This window comes from Meriones unguiculatus, chromosome 10, assembly GCF_030254825.1.
Source record: "Meriones unguiculatus strain TT.TT164.6M chromosome 10, Bangor_MerUng_6.1, whole genome shotgun sequence".
Lineage (NCBI taxonomy): Eukaryota > Metazoa > Chordata > Mammalia > Rodentia > Muridae > Meriones > Meriones unguiculatus.
The window spans coordinates 41,910,115-41,936,129 of NC_083358.1; the positions used below are offsets into that span (position 1 = coordinate 41,910,115).

At 36.8% G+C, this 26,015-nt stretch overlaps 1 protein-coding gene across 2 annotated transcripts in view; it reads left to right on the forward strand.

The window, feature by feature from the left end:
- Itfg1 (integrin alpha FG-GAP repeat containing 1) overlaps positions 1–25,003 on the forward strand; it is a 148,614-nt gene extending 123,611 nt beyond the window's left edge. For both annotated transcript variants that reach the window (XR_009594618.1, XM_021644692.2), the window contains 4 exons: positions 18,081–18,205; positions 18,807–18,889; positions 21,991–22,108; positions 23,673–25,003. Coding sequence is in view for 1 of the 2 variants with exons in the window: in XM_021644692.2 (XP_021500367.1) it covers positions 18,081–18,205; positions 18,807–18,889; positions 21,991–22,108; positions 23,673–23,732 (386 nt within the window). In the remaining variant the exon portion in view is untranslated. The remainder of the gene's footprint in view (positions 1–18,080; positions 18,206–18,806; positions 18,890–21,990; positions 22,109–23,672) is intronic.
- Positions 25,004–26,015: the final 1,012 nt, after the last annotated feature.

The following is a 26,015-nucleotide window of genomic DNA, read 5'->3' on the forward strand; positions in this document are numbered from 1 at the left end:
TTGATATATCTCTATAAGAAAGAAATACAAAAGAATCATTAAATTTTTAATTCCTGTACGTATTATGTTTTTATTATCTGTTAATTCTTTCATAAGATGCAAATAATTTCACTGCTTAGTGAAAAGTGGGACTCATTTATTTCACAGTGCTGGTAAACTCAGGCATACTAATATACTCCAAACCCAAAACTTATCTTCACTGGTGATTTAGCAATGAAACTCAGATCCACACTTTAGCAATTTAAATCCACTTACAACTGAAAAACTACTTATTTCATACCATCAAAAAGGTGATTGTCTCAGACCTGTGTTAATAATTTTAAAATGAGAAATCTCTTACTTATCACAGATGTACACTGGTATCTTAAAGTCCTGTATCATCCCACATTTTTCTTAAAATTCATATGCTCTATATATTTTTATATAACTACTCATAGAGAGGTCCTCATTTCTTCTGGCCTTTCATTATGAGCTATAGTAGCTATCCTGGCTGGCCCTCTGCTGCGTTCGTTTAATACATAAAAACAATGCAACATCTATTGGGAGCAGGGAGAAGCACTTGTAACAATGGACTAGACGTAGAAGAAAAACTAAGGACATTTGAACGTAGTGTCCAGTCTGGAGAACTGCACTAACAAGCTGGCACTCTTAAAATAAGATGCATGAGTAGCCAGCTATCAAAATGAAATACTTTAATACTCACAGCAGAAGCACTGCCATAATGAGAAAGTGCTTGGTGTGCTGCCCAGAAGTTGTCATGTATAGCGCAAATCAAGATGCACAGATCATTGTACACACACTGTGTCACATTAAGGATATTCTCAGACCAATACAAATCTACCCTGAACATATTCCTCCTGTACTCCCCACCACCCTCTCCTTAGATGAGTGCCCCAGACAGGATTGTTGAGACTTTTCATGACCTATATTCATACAGCATTGTATAAAATCTAATTAGCACAAAATGAGGGAAAATGTGGGATATTTGTCTTTCTCAGACAGGCTTAATTCATGTAATATGATTATCTCCAATTGTTTCCACTTGACTTCAGATAGCTTCACTCCATGGCTGGGAGAAATTCCATTGTATAAATATCATATTTTTCTTACCATTCCCTCTGTTGTTGGACATTTTGGTTATAGCTTAGCTCTTGTGAATAGATCCGTAGTAAACATTCATGTGCAGTAAAGCATCTCTGTGAGGTGTTAACTTGGAGTGCTTTGGATTAGTAAATGCACGGGAGTGCTAGCCCTGGGCCATATGGTAGTTCCAATTGTAGTTTTTGGAGGAACCTCCGTACTGATTTTCATAGTGTCTGCATACTGTTTTCTTTTGTCCGCATACTCACCAAAGCATCTGTTGTTTCTTGTTCAGTTATGACAGATGATTTGCTGGCTGCAGTAGCCTGAGTTTGCAGTTGTTGTCTTTTAGAGCTTGGAATACAGAATTCCAAGCCCCCCTGACTTTTAAAGCTCTTTTATGAAATGTGCTGTTACTTCAGTGAAGTTGTCTTTACATGTTAGTTGTTTCTTGCAGCTTTCAGCACATGCCCTTTGTTTTGCCTATTTAGTATTTTAGCAGTGGTGTGGGGAGGCTTTTGTTTTTTGTTGTTTTTTTTTCTGGTGTTGTTTGTTTAGTGTTCTAAATTCTTCCTGTACATGAATGGACTCCTCTTTCCCTAGATTTGGGAAATCTGCTATTGTTTTATTGAAAAATGGTTTCTTCCATTACAGTATAACAAGGCTTAGAGGGTAGGGTGCCATAACCTGAAGATGCTTCCATGTGATTAGCATGTAATTCTCCTTCTATGCCTGAGTCATGGATTTGGTCTTTTACAGTTTCCCATAGATCTTGAATGTTCTATTCATAGTTTTTTTATCTTGGCTATTGTTTAAATGTTCATTCCTTCTGCCTTATGGCTTAAGTCGTGGCTCTGAGCATTCCTTTTCTGTCTCCATAATGCCTGTCATACCCCTGAGCAGTCCTTTTGTAATAATGAGCAGTTTTTCACAGACCCACATAAAGGCCAGTCATACCACTGCTCTGGCTATAAGTACTGTCCCACTCTTGGGAAGTCCTTCAAGATGTCAGGGGTGCCACTTGAAACCTGGCACTTGCCATACAGACTCTAGCTTCAATCAGGTTCCCACCTTGCTGAATACTGTATACAGTGCTAATTCAGAGTTTCTCCTGCATACTCTAGAGGCAGGAGTGGCTCCCAGGCATATCAGGCCCTCTGGGATGGACACTAGATTTTTTTTTTTCCTTACTCTGCTTTGTAAAGCTTCCTATTTTACTTTTCTATTAAAAAAAGAGATTTCGGGATATTACTCACTTTTCTACGGCTGTTGTCCAACTTTCCCCAATGAATTCCCATGCCTTCTTGTCATCTGCTATTTTCCAAAACAACCCTGCAGACTAATTTCTAGTAAAATATTTACATCAATATAGAGTCTAGTGCTGAAAGAACAACTGTTACATGAAAGCTGTGGGACTGGGCTGTGAGAAAAGGAATATTACTCGTCTATTCAGGAGTCTTTGCTAGCAATACATTATTATCTACATTCTGTCATAATAATTCCTCTATTATATAAATATGTATAGTGCTAAAAAATCTGATTACATCTCACACTGCTCAGTAACACTGCTGGTATATTCCTTTTTGTTGTAGTAGTTCAGGATTTGGCTATTGTCAATATACCATGCAGAGCAACTATGTGCTACAGTAAAGGTTGAAACTGACAGAATAATGATGTATAGAACTGCCTGAAAAACAGCAAGTACTCAGCACAAGTAGGCATGAGGTTATTCATTACTGTGGTTAATATAAGTAATATAATATAAAGACTCATTTCCTATAAACTGAACTTAAAATTAAGTACAATAGGGTAATATAGCTACAAAAAAAAAACAGTCCTCCATCAACTTTATTAGCTTTTAACCTTTATCTTAAGTTTATTAGAAACAGTGTTACAGTTACATGAAGTAATCAAATAAATTTAAAAACACGAAATAAGGGAAGTTCCTAATTGAATTGTATTGCTCACTGTCTCACTCATGGGCATCTGAGTTTTCAATCTGGCCTACCTGAAGCAGATTCTGTATTTTACTCCTTTACTCATTGTGCATTAGACTTCACAGTAAACATACAGATCAATGCAAACAACAGAAGCAGAGGCAAAACAAAACAACATAGTACAGACTTATCCACTGTGCCTATATAACACGCTGCCCATAGCTCCCACCCTAGTGCATATACTGAGCAAACCATGGATCTGTATTTTCTCATTTTCTCCCAACTTCTGGCCTAGTTCACTATAAAAGTTCCCATTTAATCTCCAATGTGAGAGATTAACACTTTAGGATATTGAAATACCCTAGAAACTTAGTTGTAGAAATTGATCTTTCTAATGCAAATCTCACTTCATATCCCAGTGCCTTCCTCTTCATTGAGAATTGAACCCTGAATTCCTTACTCTCCGTATTCATTTCTGTTCCCTTTATGCATGTTACATATGTCCATCTTGATATCTGACCTATATAGAGACATAATCTCAGAGCAGATATCCTATTCTTGATAATAGACATTTTGAACAGAGTTAAGATCAAAGTGATTTTAATTTGCATCTCTAATGGCTGACAATGTTGTTCTTTGAGTTTTATTGGCTATTGTAATTCTATGAGAAACTTATTCAGTTCATTAGCCCCTTTATTGATTAGATGATTTGGGATTTTTAGTGTTTAATTTTTGCAGTTCTTTATAGTTCTTTATTTCAATGCTTGACATGAAATTAGAAAACCTTTTCTCTTTTCCTCAATTCTGTAGTTGTCTCCTTGGCTGACCAAAGGCTTTTTAATTTCATGTAATGCCATTTTGCAATTCTTTGTATTGTCCCAATGCTCTGGAAATTCTTTCCAGAAAATCCTGGCCTATGCCCATTAATCTTGAAAGGTTTTCTCCTTTCAATTTCATTAAGGTCTTTATGAAGGTGTTACCTTTATTAAGGTCTTAGGGTGTTACATTAAGGTCTTTAATCTGTATACTGAGCTGACCTGAAATTCATGTCAGTTTCCCCACCTCAGCCTCAGCAGTGCTGTGGTTACCGCATGAGCTTACATATAGACCCAGCTCCATGTATATTTTGACACCTGTGTGACCATAGCTGTATGGGTTTATTTCTAGTCTACTAGTCAACATGTCTGTTTTTGTGCTAGCTCTATGCTGACTCTACTACTGTGGCTCTCTAATTTGAGATCAGGTAATCTGAGCTACCTCTAGCATTGATTATTCTTCCAGCTAAGGATGGCCTTGGCTGTTTGGATTTTTTTATTTTTATTTTTATTTTTTTGGCTTCTCTGTGAATTTTACAATTACTAGTACTGTAAAGAATACAATGGGGATTTTGATAGGTACTGCATTGAAACTGTATTGCTTTTGATAATAAAGCCATTGTCACACTGATCATTTTGACAATCCATGAGTCTTAGAGGCATTTTCATCTTCCTATGTCTTTAATTTCTTTTTCAGTGGCTTTAATGTTTCCACTGTAGAAGTCTTTTACAGTCTTAGGATTATTCTATTTTTCTAAAGCTGTTATGAACCATAATTTCTTCCTCAGCAAATTCATCACTTATTTGAGACCTTCTAATGTATGTTGCATTTGTATCCTGCGACTGTGCTGATAATACTGAGCTTTACTCTCTCCTCCATAGTTAGATAGTTAGATAGATAGATAGATAGATAGATAGATAGATAGATAGATAGATAGATAGATAGATATAAATTCAGGGTCTTTACACACAGCCCTGGCTTCCCTGGAATTCAGGCTGGCCTTAAATTCTGATGGGATTAAGGGTGAGGGCCACCACATGTGGACCCGTCTTTATGGAACAGTTTGAGAAACATTGGTCTTAGCTATTCTAGAAGATTTGGTAGAATTTGATGGTAACTCTATCTGGCCTGGGCTTTTGTTTGTTGAGAAACTTTTATTGCTACTTCAATCACATTGTTATGGATCTATTTCAGTTGTTTATATGCTTGTGATTTAATTGTTTAAGTTATATATATATATATTTGTTAGTCAGAGTTTTCCAGAATGAATATATATATTTATTCTATCAGCTCTGTTATATATATATGTGTGTGTGTGTGTGTGTGTGTGTGTGTGTGTATGTATGTGTATATATATATATATATATATATATATATGGGATTTATTAGAATGGCTTACAGGCTGTGGTCTAGTTGGTCCAAAACAGCTGTCTACCATAGAAAGTCCAATAATCCAGTAGTTGATAAATCCAAGCATGAGGCTGGGTGCCTCCCGTGGTCTTCAGTATACATCAAAATTCCAAAGAAGTAGGCTCTAATATTGGTGACTTGACAGCAAGAGCAAGCAGGCAAAGAACAAAAGCTTCCTTCTTGTCTGTCCTTTATAAAGGCTGCCAGCAGAAGGTATGTCCCAGATTAAAGGTGTATCTTCCCACCCAAATGATCCAGATTAAAAGTGTATATTCCCACTTCAAGTAATTTAATTTTAAAAAAGTCCTTCACAAGTGTGCCCAGCTGTTTGGGTTTTAGTTAATTATAGATGTGGTAAAGTTGACAACCAAAAATAACCATCACAGTGTCTAAAAACTTATCTATTTCTTCTAAACTTTTCTTTTTTTCTTTTTTAAGTATAAATTTTCAGTGTATTCCCTAAAGATTCTCTGGGGTTCATTAGAATCTATAGTCACCTGGATCTGTTTTATCCTTAATTTTAATTTGGACATTTGATAAGTTTACCCAACGGTTTCGAAATCATCACCTTTATAAGAATTGATTCACATCAGCTCTATGTATTATTCTTTATGTCCCCATTTCATTAATTTCTGCTCTAACTTTTATAATTTTGTGCTGTGTGATGCTTTTTAGATTGTTCTTGATTTTCTAAATCCTGAATGTGCATCTTTAGGTGGAGATCTAATTTTTTTATGTAAACTCATAACTATAAACTTTCTCCTTTGAACTATCTTAGCACTCTCTCAAGAGATTATTTGATTTTGTGAATTTGTTTGTTATTTCTTCCCTAATTTCTTCAATAACCCCACTGGTCATTCAGAAGTGTGGGTTTTGTCATTTTTCTGGATACTGATTTCTGATTTTCTTGCATTATTTACTGATAAGATATGAGAGTATTTTGAGCCTTTCATTTTTGGTAAGATTTGGTTTATAGTCTACAATATGATTTATTTTAAAGATAGTTGGATGGGATGCTGAGAATGTGTATCCTATGTCTCATATAATGTGTGTGTTTGTGTGTGTGTGTGTGTGTGTGTGTGTGTGTGTGTGTGTGCTATAATGTAGCTTAATTCTGGGTCTCTTGGCTGATTTTACTTTGGATGTGGGTGACAAACGTAAATCAGATAAGAAAGAAATTAGTCACCCACTCTAATTGTATCTGACACTTTCTGTCCATTAGTGTTTATTTTGTCAAACTGAGAGGCCCCTGGTTTAGAGCATATATAGCTATAATTATGTCTTTGTAATGAATTGTTCTTTCCTTTATAATTTATACTGGTTGTCTTTATATTTTTCTAATTTTGCTTTGATTGGGACAGCTTGTTTCTGGCCTCCCTTCCTTTAACATATTTATTCCCTTCCTTTGATTCTTGTCCTTTGACATTTTTATCAGTAAGGCATTGTGTTGGTTCTTTAATCCAGTCTGTCAGTTACTGTGTTTTTATTGGTGAACTGAGAACATCTAATTTAAAGTTATTGATAGTTACTAATTCCTAGTTTGGTTGGCTGTCTCTCTGATTAGATTGTTTCTTCTGTAACTTTTTCCTATTAGTGTCAGATTCTCTTCTGGTCATTTATATTTGGGATCTTACCTCTGTCTAAACATTTATTTCTTTGTCTAGATTTAGTGAATTTTCTTCTGTCATTTCACTGAATACATACTCTGTGTTGTCAGTACTCAGCTCTGCCTCTCATATTCTTACTCTTGATCCAAGAGTCCTTGGACATTGTGGCCATGCTTGTTTTCATTGTTTTGTTTTGTTTCTTTGTTGTTGCTGCTGCTGCTATTTGAGTGCTGACTTCACACTCAGCAAAGGGAGGTGGCCTGAACTCCTGATCCTTCTGCCTCCACTTCCTAAGTGCTGGAGTTGCTGACGTGAGTTTATTATAGTGCTCGCAGATTGAATTTAGTGCTTTCTGCATGCTGGGAAAGCACTCTGCCATTGAACTATATCCACAACTCCCAATACTTTTGTGTTTGTTTATGTTGTATTTGAATGTAGTATTTTGTCAACTGTGTCATCCATGCTTGATGAGCTTTTTTTTGTTGTTGTTTTTTTTTTTTTTGGTTTTGTTGTGGACATACCTATTGGTTATGCTTTTTTTACTTCATTGACATTTTCATTTCTAATATGTCATTTTTTTTCCTTTTGATTTGTTTTTGGTTTTCTCCAAAATCTCATTTTTCTTGCTGAACTTTTATTCCATATTGTTAACTCCTATATGTTTTGCTGATTGTGTCACGTGTTGATCGATTCCCTCTTCTGGTGCTAAGATGAGTTCACTATGATTGTCTGTCTCCTCTTTCAGGTCATGGATCATTTTTACTGGAAAACTTTTACACTCTTCCCCTGGCCTTTTTCCTATATCAGTATCCTGAGTTTGGTAATTAGAGGAGTCTTGTTTGCCTTGCTTCTTTCTGGCACTTCCAGCCTCTGCAGATGTTGGTTTGGACATCTCTATCAGGAGGGATTTTTATTGGAGTGTTTTGTTTTGGTTTTGTGAGTTTTTTGTTTTGTTTGGTGTGGAGTTTGTTGTTTTGTTTAGATTTTGGTTTTTTTGAAACAAGGGTTCTCTGTGTAGCCTTGGCTGGCCTGGATTCCCTCTATAGACCAGACTGGCCTCAAACCCACAAAAGCTCTTCCTGCCTCTGCCTCTCAAGTGCTGGGATTAAAGCTACCACTGCCTGGCTGGAGAATCCTTCTTGAGCAGCCTACTCATGAAGACTTAAGTCCCTGGTATCACCAGACAAGAAGAAAACAAACTGCCTTTGGAAACAGCTTCTCTTCCCCTCGTGCTATCAGAGAGCTACAGCATGAAGCTGTGTATGGATTGCTTCTCTGCCTCTCTGTATTACCCAACTTCATCTTTCCTCTTTTGAGGTATCATTTCTCTTTGTGTATTTCCAGAGTTCTTCCTAAGGTTCTCTGTTTTAAAATCAAGTCTTATTTTTTCTTTCTTATTCTGGCTGTCTCCTTCACCATGAGGAGGCACATTCTTGTCCACAATGATATATACAAAAGTCTTATTTTTCATTTTAGAGGTGATTTATATAAATTAGAAACAAATACATATACTTGATAAATTTATTTCAATGATTGATTTCTATTTGTGGGTAGAGTCCTGCTTTTTAAAGATAATATATTTTGTTTCATACAGTTATACAATATATTTTGATATCTAACTCCTAACTCACCATAGTGACTTTCCCTCCCAACTTCTATCCCGTTTTTGTTTTTTTTTTTTTTTTTTTTTTTTTTTGCTGTTGTTGTTGCTGTTACTAAAGAATTCCTGAGTTCACTTATAGCTGCTCATATGCACATGGGTTTGGGTCATCCACTAAGGCATGGGCAACCTACATGTGGCCAAGTCCTCCTCAAGGAGTGATCCTTCCTTCCTCAGGGCCTGCCAGCTGACAATAATAGTTCCTCCATTAGGAGTGGGACCATGGAGGCCCTTCTCTCACCCATGAAGAATTTTGGCTGACTTGATCTTGTGTAGGTAACCACAGCTGCTGAGGGTTGATGTGTGGAACAGCCATGTCATGGCAGTTGGTGGAACTGTTTGAGAAGGATTAGGAAGTATGGCCTTGTTTAAAAAGCTCTGTCACTAGGGGTGAGCTTTAGGGTTCCAAAAGACTCATTTTCTGCTTGTGGATCAGGTGTGAGCTTTCAACTATTCTTAACACCATGCCTTTTTTCTGCCATTATGGACTCTACCTCTCTGAAACTATAAGCCCAATGAAACATTTTCTAAGTTTCCTTGGGCATGATGTTTTATCACGATAGAAAAGTAACTAAAACATATTGTTACCTATGTAGAGAAATAGAAACAAACACATAAATGCAACCTCTAAGTCCATTTAATGTCATTTATATGTTTGTTGTTGTTGTTGTTGTTGTTGTTGTTTGTTTTTTTAGGGCTACACACTTGATGTTGGATAACCAGTTAGGGGGCTCATCCCTGGGGAAGACCAATTCTCCTTCTCTCAGTAGTCATTAATTGCCTGTAATTCTTCATCTGAAAATGGCCTCCTGAGATATCCCCCATCTACGTTGGTCTGTCAGTTAGTGTTCACTGGTTTAAGAAAGTGGCAGTAGTGAGTTTTCCTCTAAGAAAACTATGACCTTACTACCCATGGGTAGTTGACCAGATCTACATTACAGACATGATTTCCTTCTTGTTGAGTGGGCGTTAAGTCCAATTAGAGAGTTATTGGTTACTGTGACAATACAAGTGCCACTATTACTTCTTTAGGGATATCTTCCCATGCTGGTCATTATTGTGGTTCATTGGTGTCACAGCTGAGCAGACTATGGATTTCTTTCCACCCATGGCAGTTTGCATAGCACCTTCCAGTACTAGGATGTACAGAGAGGCGGCTTTGGGTTCAAATACAACTCAGTTCCTCTAAAACCTTGTCCAAAGTGCATAGTGTCTTCAGAAATACAGTCTTACCTTCAAAATCTGAGAAACAACCAAGGGCACAGTGATAACCTATATTGCTTTTTAATCTATTGGACTCCCTTGACCAATAATTCAAAAGGTTTCTTTTGCTCTATGGCTCTTGTGGGGAGCATTATTGCCCCCAAACAGCACATCTTCATTACACTCACTCTGGCCCCCACCTTTTCATTTATGTACATTTATATTTACCTAAAATTACATATAATTATATATGAAATTACATATAATTTTAGGTAAATAAAAAATAATATGATTCCCTGTGGCTATTTTAAACATAATGTATTTAACCCTCATCCATCCATTTTTCTAGTTCCCTCCTTATTTTTTCATAAATACTTTACCTTTAGGTAGAGTATACATACTTCTATTTATGTGATATACATAAATATTATTTTTATGCTGTTTCTACTTACATATTTTTTATTTGAAAGATATTACAAGTCTCGGTCCCGATACATTTATTTATTTACTTAACAGCTACATGTTCATAAATGACAAAGCCACGGCTACTCTAAACTATTAGAATATAGAAATCAATAGAATATAGAAATCAAAGCTAAAAATGCTCTTGTGGAAATTCTGATAATGGAATGTAAGCAATAAGCCTAAGAAGCAGTTGTCTTAATAGTGTGCAGGTGTTAGGAGAAGTGAACAAAAAATGAGGAATGGAGACTGCCAAACGAAGGCAGATATGAGTCACTTTATGTGGGATAATTACATTGGACTGTGCTGAGACAGTATCATTTAAACAAACACTTGAAGAAAGTAAAGGGATTTGACACATAATTATATTCAGAAGAATATTCCAGGCAAAGAAAAAAGCCTCTTAGGTATGAGCATTCCTTGAATTTCCAAGAAACAGTACAGGGACTTCTGTGTTGGAGCACAATTAATGGGGGCAGGTATGAAACTGAAGTCAAAGGCAAATGTGGGTGGTGAGTGTAAACTAGATGAAATAGCTTATGCTCTGTGTAAAATAATGCAAACTAGTACACTCCAAGGCAAAGAATACTTAAAGCAAGAAGTGGATATAACATTTCAGCAAGAGTGGTGACTTGAACAATGCAGGCAGTGGAAGCAGAAATAAGCTCTTGGATTGACGTATAGGGTAAATTAAGGATTCCTATTTTGTACCTTAGTCAACTGAATATAGACTATGAGGTAGAGAGCGCTGTAACTTTATGGTTACTGGCCTGACCAAAAGCTAAGAGAAAAGTTAAGTAATTGAAATGGAACAAGTATGTAGTAAACTCAGTGACTCTGGTTTGCATGTAGTCTGTATTCTAATGTCTCTTAGAATACTGGTAATGATGATGACAGTGTCAACATCGATGACAAGTTACAATCTGAGGTATTAAAGGGTGGCCTATGTTTGGGGGCTACACATAGCTCATAGGTTCCTTTGGTCACTTCACTCAGCAAAGATTACCAGATGTTCTTAATACCAATGAAAATGGGGGAAAGAAATCTTGAACTAAATTTTGTGGAAATAAACTCATTTTTTAAATCCATACAAAATTTTTCATATAATACGTTTTATTTGTTCTTTCTGAGAATTTAGCAACTCTAACCACTGCTTTGCATGAGTGGTTCACAGGAAAAAATAAAGGAATCACAAGAATTAAAAATTGGCTATTTGAAAAGTTCAATAAAGCTGACCATTATTAAACTAGACAGGACAAGCAAAATCAGAGAAGACAGACAGGCCCAGGGCCATCAACTGTAGCCCCTGCTACTCAAGAAAACAGATAAAGTCCAAGAATTTGAGGTCAGCCTGGACAAATCAGTGAGACCTTGTCTCAGAAGAACAGCAGGGGAAGAAGCAAAGAACTAAGATCAGAATGAACATGGACTTTCCCACCTAGTTTACAGAATTACAGTTAGGGAGTACTACTAAAAACTGCAGCAGGCTAGATTAGACAATTCCTGGAGATACACGATGCCCACAGTGTTCAGATCTGGAATGTCTTCTGGAGCTCATGTGTTAGACTTGATCCCCACCCAATGAGGCTATTTGGAACTGTTAAGAGTTTTTCAGAAGTGGGCTCAGGAAGTGCGAGGACACTGTGGGGCACATACATCCTCAAAGAGGACCAAATGTGTGCCCAGGTCTCTTGCTCGAGTTCATTCCATTCCCTAGCATAAAGTGAATAGTTTTGCTCCCCACACCCCGGTATGATACACTGACTCTGCATAGGTCCAAAGGCAGTTATGCTAGACAACTGTTGGAACTGGGGTCTCTAAAACTGTGAACTTTTGTCATTCAAGTTGATTATCTAATATGTTTATTGTGGTAATGGGAAGATAATGCACTGAAGAAAAGGAAAGAAACAGGAGCATCAGATATGGTAAGGTACATCTGTAATTCCAATACTTGGGAAGCTGGGCTAATTAAAGGCCAGCCTGGGCTACATAGTGAGACCATTGTCCCAAACAACTTGCCTTTAATCCCAGCATTTAGGAACTGAGGAGATGGATATCTGAGTCTGAGGCCAGACTGGTCAACACAGAGAGTTCTAGGACAGCCAGATCTACATAGTAAAACCTTTTCTTTAAAAAGAAGGAAAAGGAAGAAGAGAAAAAATAGATAATTCTCAACAATACAAAAATTTAAGAGATTGATTTGATGACGGTGTCCTTTGCTTTACAGAAGCTTTTCAGTTTCATGAGGTCCCATTTATTAATTGTTGCTCTTAGAGCCTGTGCTTAGACTTTAGTTTTGTGCAGGGTGATAAATATGGATCTATTTGCATTTTTCTACTTGTAGACATCCAGTTAGACCAGCACCGTTTGTTGAAGGTGCTATCTTTTTTCCATTGTATGGTTTTGGCGTCTTTGTCAAAGATCAGGTGTCCATAAGTGTGTGGGTTTATTTCTGGGTCCTCTGTTCGGTTCCATTGATCCACCATTCTGTTTCTATGCCAGTACCATGCAGTTTTTATAACTGTTGCTCTATAGTACAACTTAAGATCAGGGATGGAGATACCTCCAGAAGATCTTTTATTGTAGAGGATTGTTTTAGCAATTCTGGGTTTCTTGTTATTCTATATGAAGTTGAGAATTATTCTTTCAAGGTCTGTGAAGAATTGTGTTGGTAATTTGATGGGCATTGCATTGAATCTGTAGATTGCTTTTGGTAAGATGGCCATTTTTACTATGTAAATCCTGCCAAGCCATGAGCATGGGAGCTCTTTCCATCTTCTGATATCTTCTTCTAATTCTTTCTTCAGAGACTTGAAATTTTTTTCATAAAAGTCTTTGACTTGCTTGGTTAGGGTTACACCAAGGTACTTTATGTCATTTGTGGCTATTGTGAAGGTTGTTGGTTCCCTAATTTCTTTCTCAGCCCTTTTGTCTTTTGTATACAGGAGGGCTACTGATTTTTTTGAGTTAATTTTGTATCTGGCCACTTTGTTGAAGGTGTTTATCAGCTATAGGAGTTCCCTGGTAGAGTTTTTGGGGTCACTCACATATTCTATCATATCATCTGCAAATAGTGATAATTTAACTTCTTCCTTTCCAATTTGTATCCCCTTGATCTCCTTCAACTGTCTTATTGCTCTAGCACAGGAACTATGTTGAAGAGATATGGAGAGAGTCGGCCGCCTTGTCTTGTCCCTGATTTCAATGGGATTGCTTTAAGTTTCTCTCCGTTCAGTTTGATGTTGGCTATAGGTTTGCTGTATATCGCCTTTACTATGTTTAGATATGTGCCTTGTATCCCTGATCTCTCCAATACTTTAAACATGAATGGATGTTGGATTTTGTCAAATACTTTTTCAGCATCTAGGGAGATTATCATGTGGGGTTTTTTTTCTTTCAGTTTGTTAATATGTTGGATCACATTGATGGATTTCTATATATTGAACCACCCCTGTATGCCTGGGATGAAGTCTACTTGGTCATAGTGGATGATATCTTTGATGTGTTCTTGTATTTGGTTTGCAAGTATTTTGTTGAGTATTTTTGCATCAATGTTCATAAGGGAGATTGGCCTGAAATTCTCTTTCTTTGTTGGGTCTTTGTGAGGTTTAGGTACCAAGGTGACTGTGGTTTCATAGAATGAGTTTGGTAATGTTCCTTCTGTTTCTATTTTGTGGAATAGTTTGAAGAGAACTAGAGTTAGCTCTTCTTTGAAGGTCTGGTAGAATTCTGCACTGAAACCATCTGATCCTGGGCTTTTTTTTTTTTTTTTTTTTGGATGGGAGACTTTCAATGACCGCTTCTATTTCCTTGGGGGATATAGGACTATTTAATTGATCTACCTGGTCCTGATTCAACTTTGGTAAGTCAAGTGGATCAAGAAAATTGTCCATTTCATTTAGGTTTTCAAATTTTGTGGCATATACACTTTTGAAGTAAGTCCTAATGATTGTTTGGATTTCCTCAGTGTCTGTAATTATGTCCCCCTTTTCATTTCTGATTTTGTTGATTTGGATGGTGTCTCTCTGCCTTTTAGTTAGCTTGGCTAAGGGTTTGTCTATCTTGTTGATTTTCTCAAAGAACCAGCTCTTGGTTTCATTGATTCTTTGAATTGTTTTATTTGTTTCTAATTGATTTCAGCCCTGAGTTTGATTATTTCCAGCCGTCTACTCCATTTTGGTGTGTCTGCTTCTTTTTCTAGGGTTTTTAAGTGAGTCATTAAGTTGCTTGAATGAGCTGTCTCGAATCTGCCTACAGATTGGGAAAGAATCTTCACCAACCCTTTATCTGACAGAGGGCTAATATTCAGTATATATAAAGAACTAAAGAAGCTGAAAAGCAGCAAACCAAGTAATCCAATTAAAAAATGGGGAACAGAGCTAAACAGAGAACTCTCTGTAGAGGAATATTGAATGGCAGATAAACACTTAAAGAAATGCTCAACATCACTAGCCATTAGGGAAATGCAAATCAAAACAACCCTGAGATTTCACCTTACCCCCATTAGAATGGCCAAGACAACACATGCTGGAGAGGTTGTGGAGAAAGGGGAACCCTCCTCCACTGCTGGTGGGGATGTAAACTTGTACAACCACTCTAGAAAGCAATCTGGCGCTTTCTCAGACAACTAGGAATAGCGCTTCCTCAAGATCCAGCCATACCTCTCCTAGGCATATACCCAAAAGTGGCTCAAGTTCACAATAAGGACATTTGCTCAACCATGTTTGTAGCAGCTTTATTTGTAATAGCCAGAAGCTGGAAACAGCCCAGATGCCCCACAACTGAAGAATGGATGCAGAAATTGTGGTACATCTACACAATGGAGTATTACTCTGCAATGAAAAATAAGGATATCATGAAATTTGTAGGTAAATGGTGGGACCTGGAAAGGATCAGTCTGAGTGAGCTGTCCCAGAAGCAGAAAGACACACATGGTATATACTCACTCATATAGACATATAACATAGGATAAACCTCCCTAAAATCTGTATATCTAAAGAAACTAATCAAGAGAGAGGACCCTGACTAAAATGCTCAACCCCCATTGCAAAAGGCAAAGAGGATGGACATCAGAAGAAGAAAAACAGGAAACAACCTAGGAATCAGCCACAGAGGGCCTCTGAAAGGCTCTGCCTTGCAGACTATCAAAGCAGATGCTGAGACTTATGGCCAACTGTTGGGCAGAGTGCATGGAATCTTATGTAAGAAGTGGGAAATATTAAGATATGGAGAGGACAGGAATTCCACAAGGAGAACAACAGAACCAGAAAATTTGAACACAGGGGTCTTCCCAGAGACTCATACTCCAACCAACTACCAGGCATGGAGATAACCTAGAACCCATGCACAGATGTAACCCATGGCAGGTTAGTGTCCAAGTGGGTTACATAGTAATGGGAAGAGGGACTGCATCTGACATAATGTGATTGGCCTGCTCTTTGATCACCTCCCCCTGAAGGGGGAGCAGCCTTACCAGGCCACAGAAGATGACTATGCAGCCACTTCGGATGAGATCTGATAGAGTAAGATCAGAAGGAAAGAGAGGAGAACCTCCCCTATCAGTGGACTTGGGAAGGGGCATTCGTGAAGAAGAGGGAGGGGAGGGTGGGATCTGGAGGGGAGGAGGGAGAGGATTATGAGGGGATACAAAGTGAATAAAGTGTAATTAATAAAATTAAATTAAAAAGAGATTGAATGAGTAATAAAAAATTGCCTGTCACCCTCCCAGTAGACACATTTACAATAAAGATATAAGCAAGTACCAAATTATTTCACTCGTGAATTCAACTATTGAAATAAAAATTTGTGCCACTTCTACTCAAGTATCTTAACATTTTCCATAAAGCCAACATTACTGTCATGCCCAGCACAAGATACCACAAGAAAAATATTAGAGACCAGGTTCTGTTGAATCTTCAACAAAGTACTAGCAAGTCAAATTTAACAGCATAATAGGTTTTACAGAATGACTGCGTAGGCTATGTCAAGAGTGCAAGCACTGGTCAATATAAGAAAATGTATCAATGTAGTAAACAGCATCAATAATAAAACATTTCAGGTAGAGAAAGCATTTCACCGTCACGTTAGTCCCAGCCTATGAATGGAAAAGCGTGCGTTAGTCATTGATGTGACAAAATGCCAGACAAGAAGCAACTTGAGATACCTCACTTCAGGGTGACCATTTCTAGGCCCCACCATTTGCCTTCAAATTTCATGATTTCCTCGTTTTTAATTGATGAGTAGTATTCCATTGTGTAAAAATACCACAATTTCTGTATCCATTCCTCAACTGAGGGACATCTGGGTTGTTTCCAGGTTCTGGCTATTACAAATAAAGCTGCTATAAACATGGTTGAGCAAATGTCATTGTTGTATACTTGAGCATCTTTTGGATATATGCCTAGGAGTGGTATAGCTGGATCTTGAGGAATCACTATTCCTATTTGTCTGAGAAAGGGCCAGATTGATTTCAAAGTGGTTGTACAAGTTTGCATTCCCACCAGCAATGGAGGAGAGTTCCCCTTTCTCCACAACCTCTCCAGCATGTGTTGTCACATGCTGAAAGACACACATGGTATATACTCACCTATAAGATAGGATAAATATACTGAAATCTATACACCTAAAGAAGAAAGAGGACTCGGGGTAAGATGACCAATCCTCACTTAGAAAGACAAATGGGATGGACATTGTATGTAGGAGAAAACAAGTAACAGGACAGGAGCCTACCACAGACGGCCTCTGAAAGACTCTATCTAGCAGTGTATCAAAGCAGATATTAAGACTCATAACCAAACCTTCAGCAGAGTGCAGAGAACCATATGAAAGAAGGGGGAATTAGTAAGACCTGGAGAGGACAGGAGCTCCACAAGGACCAAATATATCAGGGCACAGGGGTCTTTCATGAGACTGTTTCTCCAACCAAGGACCATGTATGGTTATAATCTAGAACCCCTGCTTGGATATAGCCCATTGTAGCTCAGTGTCCAAATGGGTTCTCTAATAAGGGGAAAAGGGACTATTTCTGACATGAACTCAATGGCGAGCTCTTCCACCACCACCACCCTCACGAGGGAGGTGCAGCCTTGCTAGGCCACAGAAGAAGACATTGCAGCCAGTCCTGAAGAGACCTGATAAGCTAGGGTCAGATGGAAGGGGAGGAAGTCCTCCCCTGTTAGTGGACTTGGAAAGGGGCAGGGAGAAGATAAGGGAGGGAGGGTGGGATTGGAAGGGATTGAGGGAGGGAGCTGCGGCTGGGATACAAAGTTAATAACCTGTGATTAATATAAAAAATAAATAAATTAAAAAAAAGAATCACAAAAAAAAGAAGCAACTTGAGGGTTATTTTGGCTGATGTCTGAGGAGACAGTACTTCATGGTAAGAAATGCATCTCTCAGCTGTGGTGGGAGAGCATGAGGCAGCTAACACATTGTGCCCACAGTTAGGAAGCAGAGAGAAGTGAACGCTGGTGCTCTGCTTGCATTTTTCCTTTTTTCTTTTATTCAGTCTTGGACTCCAGCCATACTGCTGCTCACATTCTAAGGGGTCTTCCTCATTTAAACCACTCCAGAAACACCCTCCCAGACACATCCAGAGACGTGGAGAAGATGACTCTGGATTTATCTTTGAGGGCATTTCCAGAGAGATTGGGTGGCAAAGGAAAACCCACCCTGACTGTGGAAACCATTTCACTAAACATTTTAAGTGTATATTATTTATAGTATAGGAATTGTATCTCAAAGCAGTTTTTTTAAACCATTAATCATTAATATTATTTAACTAAATGTTTGTCTCACATTTTATACCTGAAATTAACATTTTAGGACTTTAAGACTTAATGAGTGCAGTGTTTCCAAAGGTGTTAGTTTGTGTGTTTGATGGATTGTTTGTCTTCATAAATCTAGCTGGACAGCTCAGCCAGTCAGCACACTTAGCTCTTCAACTACCTTACAATGTACTCGGTTTAGGCCGAAGTGCCAATTTCCTGGACCATCTTTTTGTTGGTATTCCCCGTCCGTCTGGAGAGAAGGCAAGTAAACGACAATCTATTTTAATACCACTTAACCACTTAAATCCAATAGCTCGAATACAATTGAATTTGAATTCAGATATGTAATAAAATAGCCTTTAAATAATCTAAATAATTTTAAAAAACTGATTCATCGTGACATATCTAAGCTTATCTTAGAGTGTACCATGATTTGATATTACATATTTTTTCTACTTCTTTCCCATTAAACTTCATGGCTTCTTATCCTTGTATGTGTTAATATTTAATATTTTTTACCACTACAGCATAATATCTGTTACATGAAAGTAAGATTATTGTATTTATACATACATACATGAGATACCTTTTAAATAGTGTCATTTGTTTGTCCATTTCCTGACTTGAATTTTAGCCCCACTCAGCATTTACATGTCGCACTTTGAATAATGCCTGCTAAAACTGTCTAATAAGTATTTGTTGAGTGAATGAATTCTTAACACACGAATATAATCCTTACCTAGGATTCCAAATTCTCAAAATACTTGAGGATTTTGGTTTGCTTTTCCTTTTTTCCGTATTTAAACTAATAATTGTTTTTTATACATATTGATTTTTATGTGTTCGTAAATTCTCTTTTCAGTCTATAAGAAAACAAGAGTGGACAGCAATCATTCCAAATTCCCAGCTGATTGTCATTCCATATCCTCACAATGTCCCTCGAAGGTAAAATCCTTCCCTGTTTGGTAGATATCTGGTGGCATATTTTGATAAACTGTCATATTTATTGCCTACCCTGTTCACCTGAATGCCCACTTAATTTGCCTAGTCAATTTCAAAGTATTAAGCACATTTGCCCTGATGTTTCAAAAGGAATAAATTAATTCCTATTAGGGCAAAAGGCAGCTTAATTAGTAATTTATAGACGTTGTATATGTTTAATTTTCACTAGTTGTAAATACTAGGTTGTTTTGTTGTTGTTGTTGTTTTGTTTTGTTTTTCCAGTACAGGTAATTGATGTGCATGCCAAGCAAGCATTCTAGCCGTGAGCTACTCTCTTAGCTCATTTTTTTTAATTAAAAATTTACGTGGCCTGCAGTCAGTGGGACACTGGGACCAGTGCATGCCATCTCATGAGTTCACTGTGTCCACGTTTTTCTATCTTTATTCATTAAAGTCTGTTACTGTAAGAGAACTTATCCCATCAAAACTAGTAAATGTCATAAACTAGATTTACTTACCCTGCTATATAACTGGCCAACACATTACTGCATGTATAAGATAATATTAATAAAAACATTTATTTCATGAGTTGAATTAGATTGAGGTTTTCTGTAATGGAGTCTCACTATGTTGCCTAGGCTGATCTGAAACTCCAGAGCTCCAGCCATCCTCCCACTTCAGCCTCCTGAGTGCCTGGAACTATCATACCTGGTCCTTTTGTTTTGTTTTAATTTTTTTATGATCCAATATTGCATATATATATGGTAGCTTTCTAAACATTAAGTTGAGAACAAACTCAAATCTGAATGAGGAGCAGAAAACTATAGAAAATGTTGGACTGAATAAGGTGTACTGTAATGACTCATTTTTGTTTACTGCCATGGACACAGAACAGTATATGATAGGGAAGGAGAATAAGAATGGATAAATATATATTATGATTTATTTAAAAGAAGATATCTCTGTGTATATGTTCATATATTTATATCTCTGACAGAGTATTAAAAAAACTCACCAATAAGCACTGAATGACAAATATCTTGATCTTTGAAAAAAAAATCAATTAAAAAAAATAGAGCAGGAGACGATGGCTCAGTGGTTAAGAGCACTGACTGCTCTTCCAAAGGACCCAGGTTCAATTCCCAGCACACACATGGCAGCCCAAAACTGTCAACTCCAAGGAATCTGATACCTTCACACTAATGTACATAAAATAAAATTAAAACAATTTAAAAAATAGAACTAAAAAAACTCAAGAGGAAAAAAACTAGAAAGTTTTAGGGGCTGAAGAGACAGATCCATGATAAACAGCAATTGCTGCTCTTGCAGGGACCTAAGTTCAGTTCCCAGAACCTACATCAGTGGCTTATAACCAGGGGATCTGAATTCCCTCTTCTGGCCTCCATAGGCACCATATGCACAACTATGTGTGGGAAGCATGAGCACACACACACAAACAGAATAGACGAATAAAAATTTTATGGTTTATTAAAAACTGGTTTTATTCTGAACATAGTGGCTCACACCTATAACCTCAGTACCCAGCAGGCTGAGGCAAAATGATAGCAAGCTCAAGGATACATCGGGCTGTACAGCAAGACCCTATCTCAAAAACAACACAGTAGTTCTGTTTTCTATTGTAACGTACTTAAAAATACTCATTTTCTTAAGGTTTATTCTTCTGATTTTCTGAAAAGTTCTACCATAGCTTTCTTCCATAATCAGAGCATTTTTTTGTTTCTTTTGCTCTTTCCAAAGAAATGTCCTTTTCAAATTTATATAAACCCTAATTGATTTTTGTTTGAGGTGTATTCTGAAATTTACTGTCTAAAGACTAACTTATGGATCGATAAACTTTAATTATGTCAAAATAAATCAATACCTACTTGCTGTTCATTAGAATTATCTTGCCCTTATTAATCTTTTAAAATGAGAACACAGTCATTTCCTGTATCCAGGGAGAACGAGAAGCCCTGTGCATAATTGCCCACAGAGTTAGTAAAAATACCCAAATTTAGGCTTCGCAGTGTTCATAGGTGCTGCGTTATGTGTAGTGTTTTAAGAGAGAAGACCTAATTATGCTGATGACATTATATAGTGACATTAACCGAGGCAAAGTGACTTTTATAAGTCTCAACATAAAAGTTATTGTAGTCATTTAAAATGTCCAACATAACACAGAAATGGTACAGGTTTTACACAGAAAACTATGGCATATGATTGTTTTTCTTGTAGTACATGTGCAGACATGTGACCCTTTAGAGTTGAAAGTTTCAAATTCAACAGATCAAAATTTTCTTCGACTGTCTAAACTACTATTGATAAACTAGTTCTGAAGATCAAACTCAAAAATAAATGCATATTAAATAACTCGTCAGCAATTCTACTTCAGGAAGATGTGGATGTACTTAAGGTGTAAAATGTTGGTCCTGATCTGGGCACAGGGTCTTTTCTGAGACTGACATTCAACCAAGGACCATGTATGGATATAACCTAGAACCTCCGCTCAGATGTAGCCTGTGGTAGCTCAGTAACCAATTGGTTTCCCAAAGTGAGGGGAACAAGGACTATTTCTAACAGGAACTCAATGACTGGCTCTTTGGTCTCCCCACCCCCGAAGGGAGGAGCAGTCCTGTTAGGCCACAGAGGAGGGCTTTGCAGCCAGTCCTGAAGATACCTGATAAAACAGGATCAGATGAATGGGGAGGAGGTCCCCCCATCAGTGGACTTGGAAAGGGGCACGGTGGAGATGAGGGAGGGAGGGAGGGAGGGAGGGACTGGGAGGGAATGAGGGATCGGGACACGGCTGGGATACAGAGTTAATAAAATGTAACTGATAAAAAATAATAATAAAAAAAAATAATTAAAAAAAAAATGTTGGTCCTGCACACATGAGGCCTTGGGTTTAGTCACCAAAAACATACATGAAAAAAATTCTAGTTCAGTTTTAAGAAAACTAAATTATCTAAATTTAATTGCTTTTCTTAGATGAGTGAATATGGTTTAACAAATGAACTTTCATAAGCTGCATTGCTTTCTCATCTCAATTTAATCTTGTTGTTATGTTAAAATTTTAATTTTAATTGTTCTGTTTTTATCTACAGCTGGAGTGCCAAATTGTATCTTACACCAAGTAACATTGTCCTACTGACTGCAGTAGCCCTCATTGGTGTCTGCATTTTCATCTTGGCAATAATTGCTATTTTACATTGGCAGGAAAAGGTTTGTTTTCAATGTAAACTTTGTTATTGTAGTGTTTTGCTCTTCAAAACTGGAAAGCTGGGATATGACTCAGTGGTTGAGGTCATAGATTCAATCCCTGGCACCACACAGAGAAAAGAAAGTACTATCAAACACATAGCGAGTAGGCTCCTAAAAAAGGTTCTCTGGCACAAAGGAGTAGGTTTTTGGTTTGGTTTTTTTGTTTGTTTGTTTGTTTTTTGGTTTTTTTTCTTTTTTCTTTTTTCTTTCGACTATCATGCCTACCAAAATCATGGTTTTCTAACTAAAATTACTATTTTATCTCAGCTGTCCTATTAACTTAATGAAAAGAAAAACATTTTGATTATTCTAATAAATATTCATTAATTTGTCACTCAGAAGAAAGATCACTCATGTAATAATAACCAAACTTATATATTGAACTAATTTCAAGATTCTAGAATGGCTCCACACTTTGTCTAAAAGTAACATATTTCAGAATACTTTGTATCTCTTGACCTGTGAAAGGAAATTAAGTTCCTCATTTTATCAGGAGATGTGACTACAATACAAACATGGAATTACAACAGCTAAGGTGCAGTGGCTAAAAACTGACTGCTTATCCTTGTACACACTATCACCTGCCACTCTGGTTCCTCTAGTTTTTTAGCCAGATTTTCACCTCTGCTGGCAACTGCTATTTTCTTCTCTACATCAACTACCATCTATACTTTCTTGAACTTTTCATCTAAAATCAACTAATATATCTCAAAATGTTTTTTTCTTCACCTATCTCAGTTTCTTTCTCCATTTCCAGTTGCTACAGTTATCTCTACCAAGATTACTTTAAAACCCAATATTCTAAAGCTTCCTCTCTCTCTCCCCTTTCTTACTCATCTTCAGTATTAATCAGCCACCTTATTCTCACCTTCCTGAGAATCGTTGTAGCTGACCCATCTGCCTTCCTCCTGTCACTTCTGTACTCAGTCCTTCTTTAAAAGGTCCTAGCTGGACTCTCTGACTTCAGCTTCTCCCTTCCTACTGCTCTAGACCCATTACTCTCTATAATGTAGCCTTAATTGTGTCACTGTTGCTCATTTCAAGTGAAAAACAGTCTCTGAAAAGTAACATAATTAGGGTCAATCCTAATATAGTTTGCTTTTTTATGCTTTCTAGGCTTTAGATTCTTAAACAAAATAGAAAACTTTTTCTTTAAATCTAACTTTCTTACTAGGAGAAGACAGCCAATAAACTTCTGCTAAATCAATGGGTTAACTAAAAAAATCATATTAATTAGTTTAGGTTGGTTTGCTAACATCAGTGTTAACAGTGATTCTGTTCTTCTAGCACCTGATGTTCACTCTCACTTTCAAGTAGATTATAAATGATAAGAATGTAAGTGTGTATGGAACATTTTTTTATTTTTAAATTCAATTAATGTATCTTTAATTATAAAATAGTGACAATCTATGAAAACATTTTATATTATTACATTATAAAATCATACCTGTTATATACTAAATTTGTTTCAGAAATTAATCTTAGTAATTTCTTGCACTTCAACTATTCTAAAATTCTCTTTCAGAAAGCAGACGATAGAGAAAAACGACAAGAAGCACATCGGTTTCATTTTGATGCTATGTGACTTTGCTTTAAGTAGAACACACTGGATCGCACTTGATTAGTGAAATACTAAATTTTGACTCCTAGTAAAAAAAAAATAATGGATTTAAGATATTTATAAATTATGCTTTCCTTGTCAATTATTGGAAAATACTAAAATAAATATGGCCTGAATATCTCATAAGATCTTTTTTTTTAAGCACTTTGTATGTAATAACTTAGGTTCTTTATTCAGTAGTACTGAACATTTTTGTTCCTTTGTGGAATGTGTTGCATGTATTCTGGTATATTTGCATTTACAATTTTATTAGAATAACAATGGTAGAAAGACATGTAAATAAAAAGTATTTAAATAAGCTGGGACAGGAGCATTGTTTTACCTGAATTGATCTTGCTTTTTATCTTAAAATGCATACTTTCATAAATGTATAGGAGATATAGTTATTAAACTAGCATTTATCACAGTAGATCAGAGCTCTCAAGAATGGGCACAGAATGAGACTAATTAGTGTGACTTTGGGATCACAGTAGGACAGATTGCCTTAGATTTCTGGCCCTTCAGCCTAACGGTTATTTGAAACTGGCTATTGCTTCATAGCCTTTCTGTAAGTCTGTTTTGTTTATATGAAGCTAACTTGCCTCTTGAGTTATCATGAACATTAAGTTATATGTGATGTGCTTAGCTCAGTGCCTAAGCATATACTAAGTGTTCATCAGGCAGCAGTTGTCATTATTGCTATTTTAGGTGATTTTATTTCACCACAGATAATATCAAAATATATAGAATAGTTATCAGACATAAGGACTATGGAAGACTTAAATTATTGGTGGTACATACCTTATAATAACTATCCAAGAGTAACTGTGTCCTAAAAATTGGTATTTGAATACTAATCCTTGTGTAATAATGGAAAGCATTTGATCTCTTGAAAAAAGGTGATATAGGCATAATCTGGAGGTGCAAATGTGCCATCACATTTCTACTCTCAAAGGCCTGGAAAAGTCTATCTCATTTCTAGTTAGACCTCAGATTTTATACTGTGAACTTTACATTGCCAAAATTTACTTTAAAATTATTTAAATCTAGAGTTCAGGAGAGAGGTTATAAAATTATTAGCAAAGCTAACAATATTCTGATTATTGAGCTATGCTGTGTCTGTAAACTATTTTTAAAAAAGCAGTTCTGTTCATGTTGTTTTCTTCATTGCAGTTTACTGAAGGGCATGTGTTCATTTTTCTTTCTATCAAGCATGTTAATATACCTTCTTAATAAATATTCCTTACTGAATGAAAGCACTGTGGCGAGCATTTGAATAACTGTTTTGGAGCTTTAGAGGTTAGTGAGTATCTCTATGGATGAGGACTGAGATGTAGTGACCTGTCTGCTACCTCTATGAGTCACAGATAGGACTCAAGTTCACTGAATGGATCAACCCACACTTTTACAAAGATAATTAAGCTTAGTACCTGGCAGTTGGTAAAACATGAATTCTAAAACTCACTTGGAGTTAGAGTATATAAGGAATGTGTCACAGATAAAATGTTTGTAACAATTAAAATAAATTCAGTGACAATAATATTTCTGTATTACCAAACTCAATTTTGGTATCATTTATTGGGTATGTTTAGTAGTTTGAAAAAAAAAGTGTCCCTACACTGAGATTAAACAGAGATCTTTGTGTTAATTTTACATATTGTGTTGGAGGGAACAGACACAACTGGCTTCAGAGCCCACTCCAACTTGTGACTTTTAATTAGTCACTTCATGCCAAGCTTTGGTGTCTTTTCATCAGTCACACAAGGATAATGAGAAACATCTGCCATGAAAAACATTTTCTAGAGCCCAAGAACAGCAGTGAGTATGTAGAAGGTGCTGGAAACATGCAGCTTCCTTTCTTCCTTTCTGGCTTCCAATACAGTAACCAACCATCACTTCCTGGTGTTCTCTGCACTGATTCTGTTTCAGTGGGCCTCCACCTTTGAGGAATGACAAGTGATTAAGATTTATAGTCAGGCTGGAGAGATGACTCAGAGGTTAAGAACACTGACTCCTCTTCCAGAAACCCAGGTTCAATTCTCGACACCCACATGGTGGCTCACAACCATCTATAGCTCCACTTCCAGGGACCCTACACCCTGTTGTGACCTCCACAGGCACCAGGTACACATGTGGAGCAAAACACTTACTCACATGAAATAAATTACAAAAGGCTTAACAGTCGTTTTCAAAATCTTGTAAACATGTTGCCAAAGCACATTGATTTTGATTAGCCCCTCAGATTTCCTCCAGTTCTAAGGTTATTAA